Source organism: Sardina pilchardus, chromosome 3, assembly GCF_963854185.1.
Source record: "Sardina pilchardus chromosome 3, fSarPil1.1, whole genome shotgun sequence".
Taxonomy (NCBI): domain Eukaryota; kingdom Metazoa; phylum Chordata; class Actinopteri; order Clupeiformes; family Clupeidae; genus Sardina; species Sardina pilchardus.
In genome coordinates, this window is record NC_084996.1 from 37,316,059 (window position 1) to 37,329,044 (window position 12,986).

At 45.7% G+C, this 12,986-nt stretch overlaps 3 protein-coding genes across 3 annotated transcripts; 2 read left to right on the forward strand and 1 right to left on the reverse strand.

Annotated features, from left to right (window-relative positions):
- The first annotated feature begins 764 nt into the window (after window positions 1–764).
- LOC134077509 (uncharacterized) lies at window positions 765–3,168 on the forward strand. Its single transcript, XM_062533161.1, has 3 exons — window positions 765–917; window positions 1,509–1,662; window positions 2,605–3,168. Exons 2-3 carry the CDS (start codon window positions 1,559–1,561, stop codon window positions 3,032–3,034), a joined length of 534 nt encoding a protein of 177 aa, XP_062389145.1. The 5' UTR covers window positions 765–917; window positions 1,509–1,558; the 3' UTR covers window positions 3,035–3,168.
- A 658-nt stretch (window positions 3,169–3,826) lies between these two features.
- Window positions 3,827–6,792, forward strand: apnl (actinoporin-like protein). The gene is made up of 3 exons (XM_062533163.1): window positions 3,827–4,023; window positions 4,978–5,142; window positions 5,803–6,792. Exons 2-3 carry the CDS (start codon window positions 5,039–5,041, stop codon window positions 6,251–6,253), a joined length of 555 nt encoding a protein of 184 aa, XP_062389147.1. The 5' UTR covers window positions 3,827–4,023; window positions 4,978–5,038; the 3' UTR covers window positions 6,254–6,792.
- Window positions 6,793–10,362: 3,570 nt separating this feature from the next.
- On the reverse strand, window positions 10,363–11,397 carry LOC134075996 (uncharacterized). The gene is made up of 3 exons (XM_062531019.1): window positions 10,765–11,397; window positions 10,582–10,636; window positions 10,363–10,490 (listed from the first exon to the last, which is right to left on the reverse strand). Exons 1-3 carry the CDS (start codon window positions 11,395–11,397, stop codon window positions 10,363–10,365), a joined length of 816 nt encoding a protein of 271 aa, XP_062387003.1.
- Window positions 11,398–12,986: the final 1,589 nt, after the last annotated feature.

The following is a 12,986-nucleotide window of genomic DNA, read 5'->3' on the forward strand; positions in this document are numbered from 1 at the left end:
GTGTGTGTGTGTGTGAGTGAGTGTTTGTGCGTGCATGTTCATGTGTTTGCATGTGCTTGCGTGTGTGTGTGTGCGTGTGCTTGTGTGTGTGTGTGTGTGTGTGTGTGTGTGTGTGTGTGCGCGCGTGTGCTTGTGTCTGTGTGTGTGTGTGTGTGTGTGACTAAGAGGTACAGAGCTGGGGTGGGGACCGGCAGGTTGGTTCTTGTAAAGCTGCAGTGCTGCAGAGCTGAGCCCACTCTCTCTCTGTCTGTCTGTGGCCCCTCTGGAACCTGCTGTCACCAGTGTGGCGGCTGTCATGGCAGCGTAAGAAGTAAAGAATAAACTCCTGCTGAAACTCGTCCCAGCCACCCCCAACAGGCACGCACACACGCACACACACACACACACACATGCACACACACACGCACACGCACACACACACACACACACAAACACACACACACACACACCAGCACTGCAGTAAAATTTCCACATATTTACCATTCCATTTCATTAAAAAACTTTTGTTGACGAAGGTACATCATGAATGCAAGTCCAAACACAGTTAGTGATAGAGATAAAGTTGCTTCCATGTTTCAAGACAAAATGCTACCATCCCATCAGGTTGGTTAACTATCCCTATTCCAGTCACATGTACCGTGCATACTTCATATTATATTAACCACAACAACTAAGTCTTTCAAACACCTTGAGAAAGTGAAATACAATTCAGGCATGTCAGTTTTCCATGCAACACCAGGTATGGGAAAGAAGGGACCCACCCATGTGTTGGATTTGGCACCTGAGCTGACAGGGGAAGGAAAGAAGGAAGGGCATTGTGGAGTGGAGAAGAGAGAACAGGGAACTTTTATCCGCCCCTCTCTTGTTGCACGCTGGATTCCGGTTGATTCCCCTCTCACAGCATTGATCACACTCAGGTACGTTTTTGACGGTCTTTCTTTGACTTTACGTCAATATGAAATAATTACTTTTAAATGAAGTGTCTTCAAAGTATTTTTTAATCAATGTGTCAATTTACATATATATATCTTTTTGTCTGGCACAAAAAAAGTTGAATGCTTTTGTTGCAGTTTCTTCAAGTGTTGCTTTTAAAAGCTTTTGCAGCTCTGCAGAATGTGTCGATTCCTCAAGGTGTCAATTTGATATAAAAATTGTGTTTTTCTAAAACGGTGTTGTCATATGCAGTTAGGGAAGAGATGAAATGTGTGCTAACTGGAAAGTTCAAGCTGTTAAAAACACATCTGTTCCACGAGCGCATATATTATCACCTCAATGTTGTGTGCTGCTGTATGTGCATAATGCTATATATTTACATACGTTCCCAATCAGCCTCCAAGAAACTGTACTCAGGACTGTATTTAATGCCTTTCCTCGCTTAGGAAAGTTACATTTCCGCTTTCTCTTTTCCATATCCTTTCCAAAAAAAAACGCTTATCATTTAGTCCTTCAGCTATGTCCTGCTTCTATTTTTGGCCGCTGTTTAATTTGGTTCTGCTCCCCTGCTTTAGTCCTTTTTTTCGCGTCGGCCCTCGTCCTCGGAGACCCACCGCCAGCCAGCATGCCTGAGACAGCCGAGGCCGTGTCGGCCACCCTGACCACCAACAGGAACTGTACCGTGGAGATCACCAACGTCAGCAGCTTCTACTGCCTCATCAACCCCAAGTACGGCGACATCACAGCCACCGCCACTGCCGCCACGCCCGGTGCACGGAAACCGCCGTATAGCAGGGGAGGGAGAGCGGGGTAGACAGCTCAGAGTCATCCAGCCACAGTATTCTGTCCCCTGTTGGGCTTGGGAAAAAAGAGAATGGGACTTTCTCACTTCCCTTATTTTTAAGTTATTCCCTTATTCCCTTATAGTCTAAGTTTTTTTGTGAGTGTGAATGCACTGCACCAAATATAACATTTTCTCTATAACTGTACGTTCACACCGTCGCCAACTTGAGAATGGAGGCCAGCTTCTCTCGGTGCGGTTCAGCGGCAAACGACCAGCAACGAACATGATCGAACATAGAATACTGCCACGTCGGAGCGGCCAAAGCGTCTGAAGCGTCCAAAGCTTCCAACAGGTGTCCTTGGCAGGGCGTCTGGATGCCTGGCCAAAGACGCTGTGGGAAGCTTTGGACACTTTGGCCGCTCCGACGTGGCAACATTCAATGTTCGATCATGTTCGTTGCTGGTCGTTAGCCACTGAACCGCGCCATAGCTCATTACCATACAGTTATGCCGATTTCAACTTTCTGCCTGACGCTCAAGTCGCTCAAGACGGCCAAAACGCCCAAAACGCGACGCTGACGGATTAGCCGCTGCTTGCAGCTGAGAGAAGCTGCATGGTTTCCATTGAAAATTAATGACGACTTGGAAGCTCAAGTCGTCGGCGGTGTGAAGGCACAGTAACTAGCTCTTGAATCTATGGACAGGATAAAATGTTCTACCTCAATTTTAAAGTGAGAGTAGGAGAAACTGTAATTTGTGCTATTCAAACACACAGCTATATCTGTAGCTTACTGGAGTTAAAAGATAGTCTTCGCTTTTTCTATTTCACAACTCTCGTCCATCTCCCTTCCCTGCTCTCTTGTCCACTTCCCTCTTTCCTCTCCACAGGGTCCACATGAGCAGCGGCTTCTGTTTCCACCCGCCCCAGCCCACCGTCCGCAGCACCAAGACCGAGGTCTGCTCCTTCACCAAGGACGACAACACGGCCACGGGGGCTGTGGGGGTCCTGACCTACGACCTCTTCCACATGCAGAACCGGCTGTGCACCGAGCGCGTGGCCCTCATGTTCTCCGTCCCCTTCGACAAGAACCTCTACAAGAACTATCTGGGAGTCGGGGCCTTCGAGGCGGAGCGTGCCTGTGACAAGAAGCTGTACGAGCACATGTACGAGGGCAAGGACTTCACGATGTTCAGCCGCATTGAGGCCGGGGCCTCGGGACTGGTGCACAGAGGGGCCCACGTGGACCTGAGGGCCACCATGTCCAACATGGGCCAGGCCATACTGAAGCTGGAGCTGTACGATAAGATGGGCCACTAAGAGAGTCCAAACAGGTGGTGCAGAGATTCACCGTGTATGAAAAGACAACAGCTTTTTTTTTAAAACATGATGAAACATGAACCGGATGGAATTGTCTTTAAGTTTCGATGCAATAAAACATTTATGTACACTAATTCCTGTGAATGTCTTTCATTTCTGCATAAACCATCACTGATGTTTTGAGAATGTCAATCCTAGTCACATATATAGTGGACTCTAATCGTTACTTTTAAAAATGTGTCTCTCCTCTCAACTTGTTTCTTTTTCTCATAAATAATATCTGACGATATGAACAAAACATTTCATGCTCGCATCCAAAACACAAGCATATCTGTTTGCCTTGGCAACAGAGATAAAGGGCCTCTCATTGTTATCACAACGAGAAAGAAAGGAAGAGTGGAAAAAAAGAGAAAATTATGTGTTTGGTTTCCAACCTTGCACAATGCTATCTGAGCCCCACCTTAAAAGCCCACTGCATGAATCCCAGCGGTTTCTGTCTCCACTGGTCCTGTTTCAACCCGAATCCCTGTTGAGCAACACAGACACCTGAGATGGACGAGAGCCAGAATCAGTCATGCATCCAGACAGAAGCAATCTATCAGGGTTGAGCAACATGGGCCCCAGAGTGCCTCTCCGTGCTTGTGTAATGGGCCGGTGCCAGGAACTCCATTGTTCTGGTCTGTTGGGCTGTACTCACTCATCAGGGCGGGGATCTGTGGGGCTGCATGACACACGCTGCACACCTTTCAAAGTCTCTGTAGATCTGTGTGTGTGTGTGTGTGTGTGTGTGTGTGTGTGTGTGTGTTTGAGGGAGAGAGAGACAGAGAGAGAGAGAGAAAGAGAGAGAGAGAGAGAGATTTTGTGTGTTTGTGTGTGTGTGTGCGTGTTGAGTTTGAGAAGAGGGTGTGTGCTTGGAAAAGTGAAAAGGAGTTGAAGAATCCTCTGAGGAACTTTACACCCAAGAGCTAAGCCGCTAACGGGAGTCTCAGGTACGTCCCTCTCAACTACAGTACATATGCTGAATATAACAGAAAAGAATCTCTGAGACATTTTCAGAATTAATATAGAGGACATGCAAGGGAAAAAAATAACTGTGACAAATTTATCTTGGATAAAGATTTACTTGTATCAACAAATACATTCACACTCTCATTGTCTGCTAGCCCTGGACTGAGATGAGCACTATTATCACACTGGCTTGTTTTGTTTATCTGTTTGCTTGGAGTATGTCTGTATTATTGGGCTGTAGTATTGAAGTATGGACTGAAGGAATAGATTTCCCCCCCGGCCTCGGATTGATCTGGCTCTCTAGGCGGTAATTAAGAGGACTGAGCAGATGCTGATCATGCACCACAAAGTTACAGCCGCTACAGGTCAAGGGTCAAGGTCAGAGATGAGTCGGGGGTTAGGGTGCCAGGTGAGGGCTCAAATTATAGTCAGGTGTGAAGGTTCGGGGGTTAGAACCTCACAAGTCAAGTTGTTGCGTCAGAAGCCTGAAATGGTATGACTCCAGACGCATGCTTGCATCTAATTTATTTGTTGATTTTTTTAAAAAAATTCTTCATGTGTTTGTTTATTACCAGAAGACTTGCAGTGGTGTCTTATGACTGATGGAATTTTAGCGCAGATTGCAGAATGGTGCCGTATTAAGTCAGCCAATAAATGAGCTATTAAATTGTACAGTACTATACTGGGGAAGAAGTGCTGGGCCTCCAGATGGAAGCGTGTGAGTCGTGGCAGGGTGCAGATGTTTGGTATAACACAGTTGTGAGTGCGGTTTTTGAGGCAGTATAGCACTATATAATAATGGAGTGATAATGTGGGGGCGGGAGGGGTGGTTGACAGCTGCTATTGCTATTTCTTCCCCTCCATCACCCTTCGTTCCACCTCTCTGTTTCTCTCATACTCACTTTGTACATGAACATCTGTTATGTTTCTCCCAGGAAACATAGGACACATTCACGGAGACACAAAAGCACACGTTTGCGGACACGGAAAAAAAGCATGTCTGAATCCGCAGAGGCCGTGGCAGCCAATGTAGGCACCCGTCGGAATGTGACCATTGAGATCTCCAACCTCACCAATAACTACTGCTTGCTCAACCCCAGGTGAGTGCACATTGTCGAGCTCCATAGATTACACCAGTCAAGACATGGTGGAACAAAGAGTACCTCAAAAGCACAAGGCAGAAAACCGCAGTTAACTGTCTCCTGGAAACGTCCAGCCCATTCATTGTGCTGCCACAGTCGATACCTCAGAAAGTGATCCACAATTAACGCGGTAGTGTTTGTGTTTGCATCTGCAGTGTATGTGGTCACTTTACCTCCGGCTGCAGTCATGTTTGGCCACTTGGGAGTTTGCTCATTGGTCATTTACATAGATTTGCAGGAGACACTTATTTATATTCCAGAAACGGAGTTTGTTTGGGAGAAATCACACATGCAGAAAAATATAAGGCAAATGAAGTAACCTCAGTCTAGAATTCCATTACTCATTGGTCATTTATCCAAATTAACTCTCTTAGACCTTTCTTGATTTCCTGCAAAAAAACATATGGTACATAAAATGCATTTGTGTTATAACTATGTAAACAGGTTAAATCGTGTTTTATTTGACTTGAACAGTGGTGAGACTGCCCCCGATATTTATACATAAGACACTTCTGCTTTATCCTGTATATCATTGTACTATTTTGAGCTATGAGGATCTGTTGTCTGTATTTCCACTTAGTGTATTCTATATGTAACGTGTGATGTTGTGGGGAACAGGGTCTTCCTGGAGAATGGAGAGACGTTTAACCCCCCTCAACCCACCGTGCGCCCCCTGAAGACCGAGGTGTGCACCTTCAGCAAGACCAGCGCCAAAGCAAAGGGCAGCGTGGGGGTCATGACCTATGACCTCTTCGAGAGGAGCCGCAACGACCACATCGAAACTGTGGCCATCATGTGGTCTGTGCCCTGGGACTACAACATCTACAAGAACTGGTTCGCCGTGGGGATCTACCCCAAGAGCCGAGCCTGTGATGAGTCCCTGTACAAGGAGATGTACTACGAGAAGAACCAGCAGGGCTTTAAGAGGGAGGAGGCCAACGGCTCGGGCATTAATTACATGGGAAGCTACCTGGACATCAGGGCCACCATGTCCCCCATGGGTAAAGCCATCATGAAGGTGGAGGTGTGGGACAAGCTGTTCACCCCTGCCGGCCAGCAAGCGCAGTGATGAAGAAGTAATGGCAGCTAAAGAGACCAAGCGTTAGGCCACATTTGCTCACTGTTGTCACATGGTCAGCGAAATTAAACAATAAACAACGATATGCATCCCGTGTGTTACTACTACTATCATCACCTCCTCTCACTGAGCAGGTCCCAGCTCAACAAAGTGAAGTCTGAAACTTTTAGGAATTCTTTCTGCATCCATGACCAAAACTAATCTAGCATTAGAGCGTTCATCCCTCTCTTCATAGCATTTTAGTCTTTTATACATAGGATATTTCAAACAGCATCTGTTATTAAACCTTCTTTAGATAATCTCTATAGTCTGTGTTTATGAATTCAACTGCTAATATTCAGCCTTTCATCTCACAGTCTAGCAGGTGTACTGTTTCCATTCACTGGAAGCATCTTTATATGGGAATGCATTTTTTTTTTCTTGAATGGATCAAAGGCTGGCTAAGCTCAGGAAAGCTCCTGAGCCAAACGCACTGTCTGCTCTGACTCATACTGTGTGGGCATTGTGAAATAAATATGGATTCAATAGAAGATGTGCCTCGCCTCTTTCATCCCAAGAGCAAACAATTAGGAGAGTTCTCCAAACAGGTGAGACCAGTTTCCAAGATAGATCACTCCCCCTCACCACCACCACCACCACACACACACACACACACACCCACACACCACCGCACTCCTCGTCTACCCCAAATCCCTTGAGAGTATTAAAAGAAGCTGTATGAATATCCCCGGCTATTGTGTTGCTAATCGTCACAAAGCATGGGCCCTTGGGCTGTCAGTCTCTCACTTGTGCGCACCTTATCAGCGCACTCGGCTGGCTTTACGGCCACCTTATCTGCAGCTCTCTCCTCCGGAACGCTCTGGAGTTGTGTGTGCCGCCACGTGTGTCTCAGAGAGGGGGTCCTTGACATTTCATCAAACTCACCCAACACCACCACCGTCTCATCGCTCAGCACTGGCTAACACAGTGACTCACTCCCTAAAGTATGGTTCATGCAAGACGAAAGGCAGATGTACACAGTAAAATAGAGAGAGAGAGAGAGAGAGAGAGAGAGAGAGAAGGAGAAAGAAAAGGGCTGAAAAGCAGAGGTGAAGTGAGAGACACAGAGAGCGATCGAGAGTGCAGAATGAGGGTGTGAATAAACTGAACACATTTTCTAATAGAATCTCTCCGCCAGTCCCCACGGTGTAGTCATTACACCCGAGCACTGTTCGCCTGTTAGTGCCACAAAGAGGAGCTGATCAAAGGTTTCTGTCAATGCTGTGGCATTTGCATGGGAAACCATGCATAATACAACAGCATTCAGTCACGCTATTTAGGTCCAATCTCTGAAGCATTGTTGTGCAGAGCATCCAAAATGTTCCACCCAGTCTCTAACAGATGCCAGCTTCTCTCTCACACCCCATTGCAAGGGACTGTAGTTTGCGGCTTGTTCATCGATCGCAACATCTCACATTGTTCTATCAAATGTGTGTGTGTGTGTGTGTGTGTGTGTGTGTGTGTGTGTGTGTGTGCGTGCGTGTGTGTGACTGCGTTACTGTGCTTCCACGTATCTTTCACAACCAGTCTAACAAACCTGTTAAATCTGCAAACATGCCCTGACACTGGATCAGGACAAACAGTACTTCAAAATATTATTGCCACGTAAACTTAAGTTCTCTCACCATCTGATCTGGCATATGTTTATACCTGTTCTGACTAAACTGTTTCTCGTTTGATTTGGTGACTGGCTGAAGTCCTAGTTCTTCAGTTAAGAGGAGACAGACAGGCAATACTCAAGGCTTCACCTCACACGTCAGACTTATGCATATTCCCCCTGCCATCTTTTGCATGGATAGTCCTGTTAATCTTTATTCATTAGGTGGGTGCAGAAAGGTGCTAGCTCCCATTTTCCCTTGTTAAAGATGGTGTCCTAGTTCTGGTGGCCAGCTGTTACAGAGGGAAACATAACACTCTTCATCACAAATTATCCTAATAAATCTTTGATATAAACAATGCATGTTTTATGTCAAGTATTGCCTGACTTGGAAAAGCTACACAGTGAGCTACAGTATAGATTCCATAAACATTAGTTTTGTAATCGTCCATTTAAAAAAATCCATTTTCATTTTGTATGTTTGCAATGCATACCTGTACAGGATGGGCAATTTCACTCAGTATCATCACTTTACCACCAAAAATAAAAATGCCTTGGCTTTGACGATAACTTGGGGATAAGGCGGATCTCTCAAACATTTAGCACTGGACAACCCTGAAAGAAACTGCCTTTTTCTTTACTTGTTTGTTTGTTTTTCCTAAGGTGTTTCCTCAGAAGACTCAAGCCCTTCCCACATTCAGTCTAGTCAACTGTCACAGCATTTTTTTTAACAGGGGCCTGGGGTGCATGGAGGGAATGAAACTCTTTAGTGAAAGTGAAAAGAGCACTTTAACAAATATCATGTGCGATGTTAAAAGAAGACTACCTGGATAGAACCTCCATTTACTCTGGGTCAGTATTTGTCTGAGCTTTGCATTGGGAACATGAAGGTAGACTAAGTAAAAACAAGGTTGTCTTATAATGCGCAGAGACCGGATGATGAAGCAGAACTAGTGCAGGCTGCAGAGCAGTCTATAAAATAATGAATGATTTTCAGGAGTTGAGTATGGTACAGTGTGATTTGTGTGAGATGTAAATCATTTCAGGGAATCACATTCTCAAGAAGCGCTTAATCTCAAATTATCTGTAATTCATTTAAATCCAGCCATTAGCCAATACCTGTGATATTGAATATAATGCAAAGTGTCCAGTTATGCCTCCCACTATAGAAACTATAAAATATCTCCTTTTGAAAGTCTCACATATTTTTACAGAGCCCCCTACATGATCAGAAACCATTTATTGCCAACTTTCTGCAGTTTCTGTGAGAGAAGTGTGCCCCCTGTTGACAGTGAGAGGCAACAGTCAGTGGGGCACCCTGTGTGAAACCATCTGAGGCATCAGTTCTGCTCTCCTGTGCACAGAGCACAAGTGGCTGGCCAACCCCATTCCCAGTGCCCGCGGATGCCCAGGAGGGAGCCTGGAACCACTGACGAGGAGAGACGGGCTCCAGGTCTGTGAGCCTTTGATAGCACGCTCCGAGTGCTGGAGTATGTCGCTCGCACACATATCCAGAGCCACAAGCATGTGTGTATGTGTGTGTGTGTGTGTGTGTGTGTGTGTCTCGCAGACTTCAGATCCGCCATCCAGAACCGCCTGTGGACAGAGCAGCGAGTTTCTTTTGTGTCTTCCAAAAGTTTCCGGCTAGCGGAAGGCTCAGTCAAAGTCGGGGACCGAAGACAATAGGATTCATGGCGTGCAAGTTGTGGGACAAAAACAAAGCCTTTCATTCTTAATTGCTTGGGAGAATCTAACGTTGATCATGTCAATATTATAGACAACAGGCTCTGAGTGTGAGGATGCTGTGTAACAATGGCTTGCCCAGGAGGGCATGCTGCTTTAGATCCATAGATCCTGTGGAAGGAGTAGCCTACAGACTGTTGATTTGAAACCGATTGAGGACAGAGGAAGTTCTCCCATGTGTCTTACAGGGGTTGACAAGTAGTTCAATGCAACAGAATCACTAGGACATTTGAATTAGAGCTGTTCTTACTTCTGAAACATGTTGGTCAGCACAATAGTACTTTCATGGGTGTTGTGTGGTGTTGTGTTCATGGGTGAGACATTTTTAAGAAAAACAAGAGATATGCTCCACGCTATGTGCAGGCATTTGTAATTTCCCAGTCAAACAATTCCTTTACGCTTTACACACACAACATGTAGTTTGAAGTAGCTGAAGCTGTGTCCCAGTAAAGGGACACTTGCTATATTTCTTCATACTCAAAGGTTGCCATCTTCTGGTGAACTGAAGTAATAGTCATAAGATACAAAGTTTTGTTTGATCTCCCAAAAAGCAATAATAAAAGAAAACGTTCATGAGTGCATGCATGTTTTTTATTTTAATTTATTTTCATTATTATTATTATTATTATTTGGGGCAAGGGGGGGGGGGGGGTTGTCTGAGGGTATAAGGCACAAAAATCAGATGAAATCTGCAAAATAATGTTTCCAAGAAAAAAAATGCTCAAGGTTCAGATGAGCCTTGAATGCAACAAGTGAACATCCTGCTGAAAAAGGAACATTTGCAAGTCCTCTGGCCAGAAGAGGGCACAGGTGGAGTATGATGGGCAGGGGCAGCTACACTTACACCTGCTGGAGAGGAGAGAGGGAAGGTGAACAACACAATAACAACAACAACAACAACAACAAAAACAACAACAACAACCACAATAATAATACTTACTAAAGTCTGAAAAGGCCTTTGTGGGAGACACCTTCTTTCTGCCCAGTTTTGGCATCTGATTGAAAAGATAAACACATCTCTTAAAACAACGTGAAACCCATATTTGTATTGTTGTGAAAACAGGATATTTGTGGGAAATGTAAATGCTAAATCAAACTATATCTGGTCAGTGTTTTGTAGTACCTTTATATTGAATCTCTTTTTGGGCTTCTCTCTGGCAGTTTGCTCATCTGCTGCTCCCGGCACAGGCTCACAGGAGGGTGAAGCACTGAGGGCTGATGGGACAGAAGTGGCTTCAGCATCACACTGGGGCAGCAGTTCCCTCCTCAGTGCTGTGAGCAAGATGTGATCAAAGGATACATCCTGTGTGTCCACCGCTCTCTGCAGGACAGCCTCTGGTCCAAACTCCTTCAGGAGGAACTTATCCATGGTTTGGTACATTGCCTGGATCTTAACGTTACCCGGATAAGTGTAGAAGTTTACACTTCCTGAAGGGCTACTGAACTCAGAGAGGATTTTCTCAATCAACTCCCTGGAGGCGTCCATCTCATCAGCAGAAGCAGTTGGTTGATCTCTGAGTTTGGCCAACAGTCTCAGCATTAGAACAGTGACCAAGCAGCCATTGTCACTGCTGCCCGAACCAACCACAGAGGACACAGGGGTGACACCTGAGTGCAAACTGATGAGCTGATCAGAGAATCTAGAGCTTGATGGTCTGCTGCCTGAGCTATGAGGCTGCTCAGCATCAAGCTGTTCCTCTGCAATGGGGGAAACCTTAGTCTGATCTTTCTCCAGTTCCACCTGCACAATATCCATGACTTGGCTAACCATCACCTTGGTGAAAAGCTCTAAAACATTTTTAAGCTTTTGTGAGGCAGACCTTGACTCACTGCTCACAGTACCAGATCGTGTGCTCTGGCTCCTGGGGGATGACGGGGTGCCTCTGACATTGTCCTCTGCATTAGATGGAGCAGATTCAGAATAGCTGAATTCTGAAAGGAACCTCTCGACCAATCCAGAAAGCAGACCTGGGACTGCATCAACCAGATGGGGCGCTTCTCCCTCAGTGACACTTTCCTCTTTGTCAGGTGATGACAAGCGAACCTGAGCACGTCTCTTTAGCTCGGAATCAACCATGTCCATTACCTGGAAAGTCATGACTCGAGTGAAGAGATCTGCAACTTCACCAAACGCACGTGAAGGGGACGTGGTGACTCCATCACTAATAGCAGTACTAGGTCTGGAAGGACCCAGGGAGCTACGTGGGCGGCTGCTGTAAGAGCTGGAGGACATTTTGGAAGCGGCCACGTCTTCATCATTCCATGCCACAAGGGGGAGAAAGTATGGCTGCAGCAAATTCTTGATCGCCTCCTCAGCATACGTGTAAACTACACGAGAGGCGCTTAATGTCCTCTTCGGAGCTCTCATTACGCTAGCAGAAAGGACGGAATCTGAAACGCTTTTGCCGACAGCCACAGGAATTGAGGCTGGACTGCTGCCGTGGAGAACGCCCTGAACCTGACTGACAAGGTTTTTGGCGATCTGGTGAATGCTTCCACTGGATACCAGCTGCTCCAGGATTGTAGCGATGTGCGTCAGATCATGGGATGTATCTCCATGCTGTGCTTCAGTGTGGGCAGAGCGTTCAGACGTAGAGCATGAAGCATCAGAGTCAAAGGCCGCTGGCTGATCTTCAGCATGAGGGTACCATGCTACAGATTTACGCAAGCTTGCCAGGGTACCTTTCATCCTGCGCACCAGCACACTCACAGGTCCACCAGTCACTTCAGGTGAAGAGGAGGAGGCGCTACTCTCATCCGCCAGATCAGTCACCTGGGAGTAGGGGGACGTGGCTCGTGAACTACGGTATGGAGCTGATGATGGAGACCTTGAGTGAATATAGAATTATTGAGAAATGTTCTTAATTTTTCAACACAATACAAAATATATGTCTACACAAGCTTCAGTTTAATTACTTCAGTATTGAACTATATTTATTTATTCTCTCTCTCTCTTTCCTTCTAGAAAAGTAGATTAAGTTACATTGCTTAGTCACAATGGAATGTTTCTGCTTGATTCTACCTTTCAGTCGAGGTCATGACTGAGAAGGGCGTTGAGGATCTGCTGGACAAAGCTTCTACGTCCTTCGCCACACAGACGTACGCTGGCAGAATAACACTAATGGAGCTCAGGCTCACAATCTTCATGACGGCCATGCACAGTTCAGTGAACTGCATCCTTGTCATCTGTGGTCAACAAAAAATCATACTGTGAGATTTACTGCACTATAACAAAAACAGATAATGGAATGAAATCTTGGTGCAAAAGGTGATTTAGGATGATTGAAAGGTTTAAGTTGTCACACTGTCTTGTAGGAACAGCCGTACTCACAGGAGTGTGCAGCA

Excerpts from the sequence above, each read along its gene's own strand:
- LOC134075996 (XM_062531019.1), bottom strand. The coding sequence starts at position 11,397 with ATGGATATTGTGCAGGTGGAACTGGAGAAAGATCAGACTAAGGTTTCC. Across the intron at positions 10,637-10,764 it reads AAAAGAGATTCAATATAAAG|ATGCCAAAACTGGGCAGAAA; the intron begins GTACTACAAAAC and ends CTTTTCAATCAG. Across the intron at positions 10,491-10,581 it reads AAAGGCCTTTTCAGACTTTA|CAGGTGTAAGTGTAGCTGCC; the intron begins GTAAGTATTATT and ends TCTCCTCTCCAG.
- apnl (XM_062533163.1), top strand. The coding sequence starts at position 5,039 with ATGTCTGAATCCGCAGAGGCCGTGGCAGCCAATGTAGGCACCCGTCGG. Across the intron at positions 5,143-5,802 it reads TACTGCTTGCTCAACCCCAG|GGTCTTCCTGGAGAATGGAG; the intron begins GTGAGTGCACAT and ends TGTGGGGAACAG.
- LOC134077509 (XM_062533161.1), top strand. The coding sequence starts at position 1,559 with ATGCCTGAGACAGCCGAGGCCGTGTCGGCCACCCTGACCACCAACAGG. Across the intron at positions 1,663-2,604 it reads TACTGCCTCATCAACCCCAA|GGTCCACATGAGCAGCGGCT; the intron begins GTACGGCGACAT and ends TCCTCTCCACAG.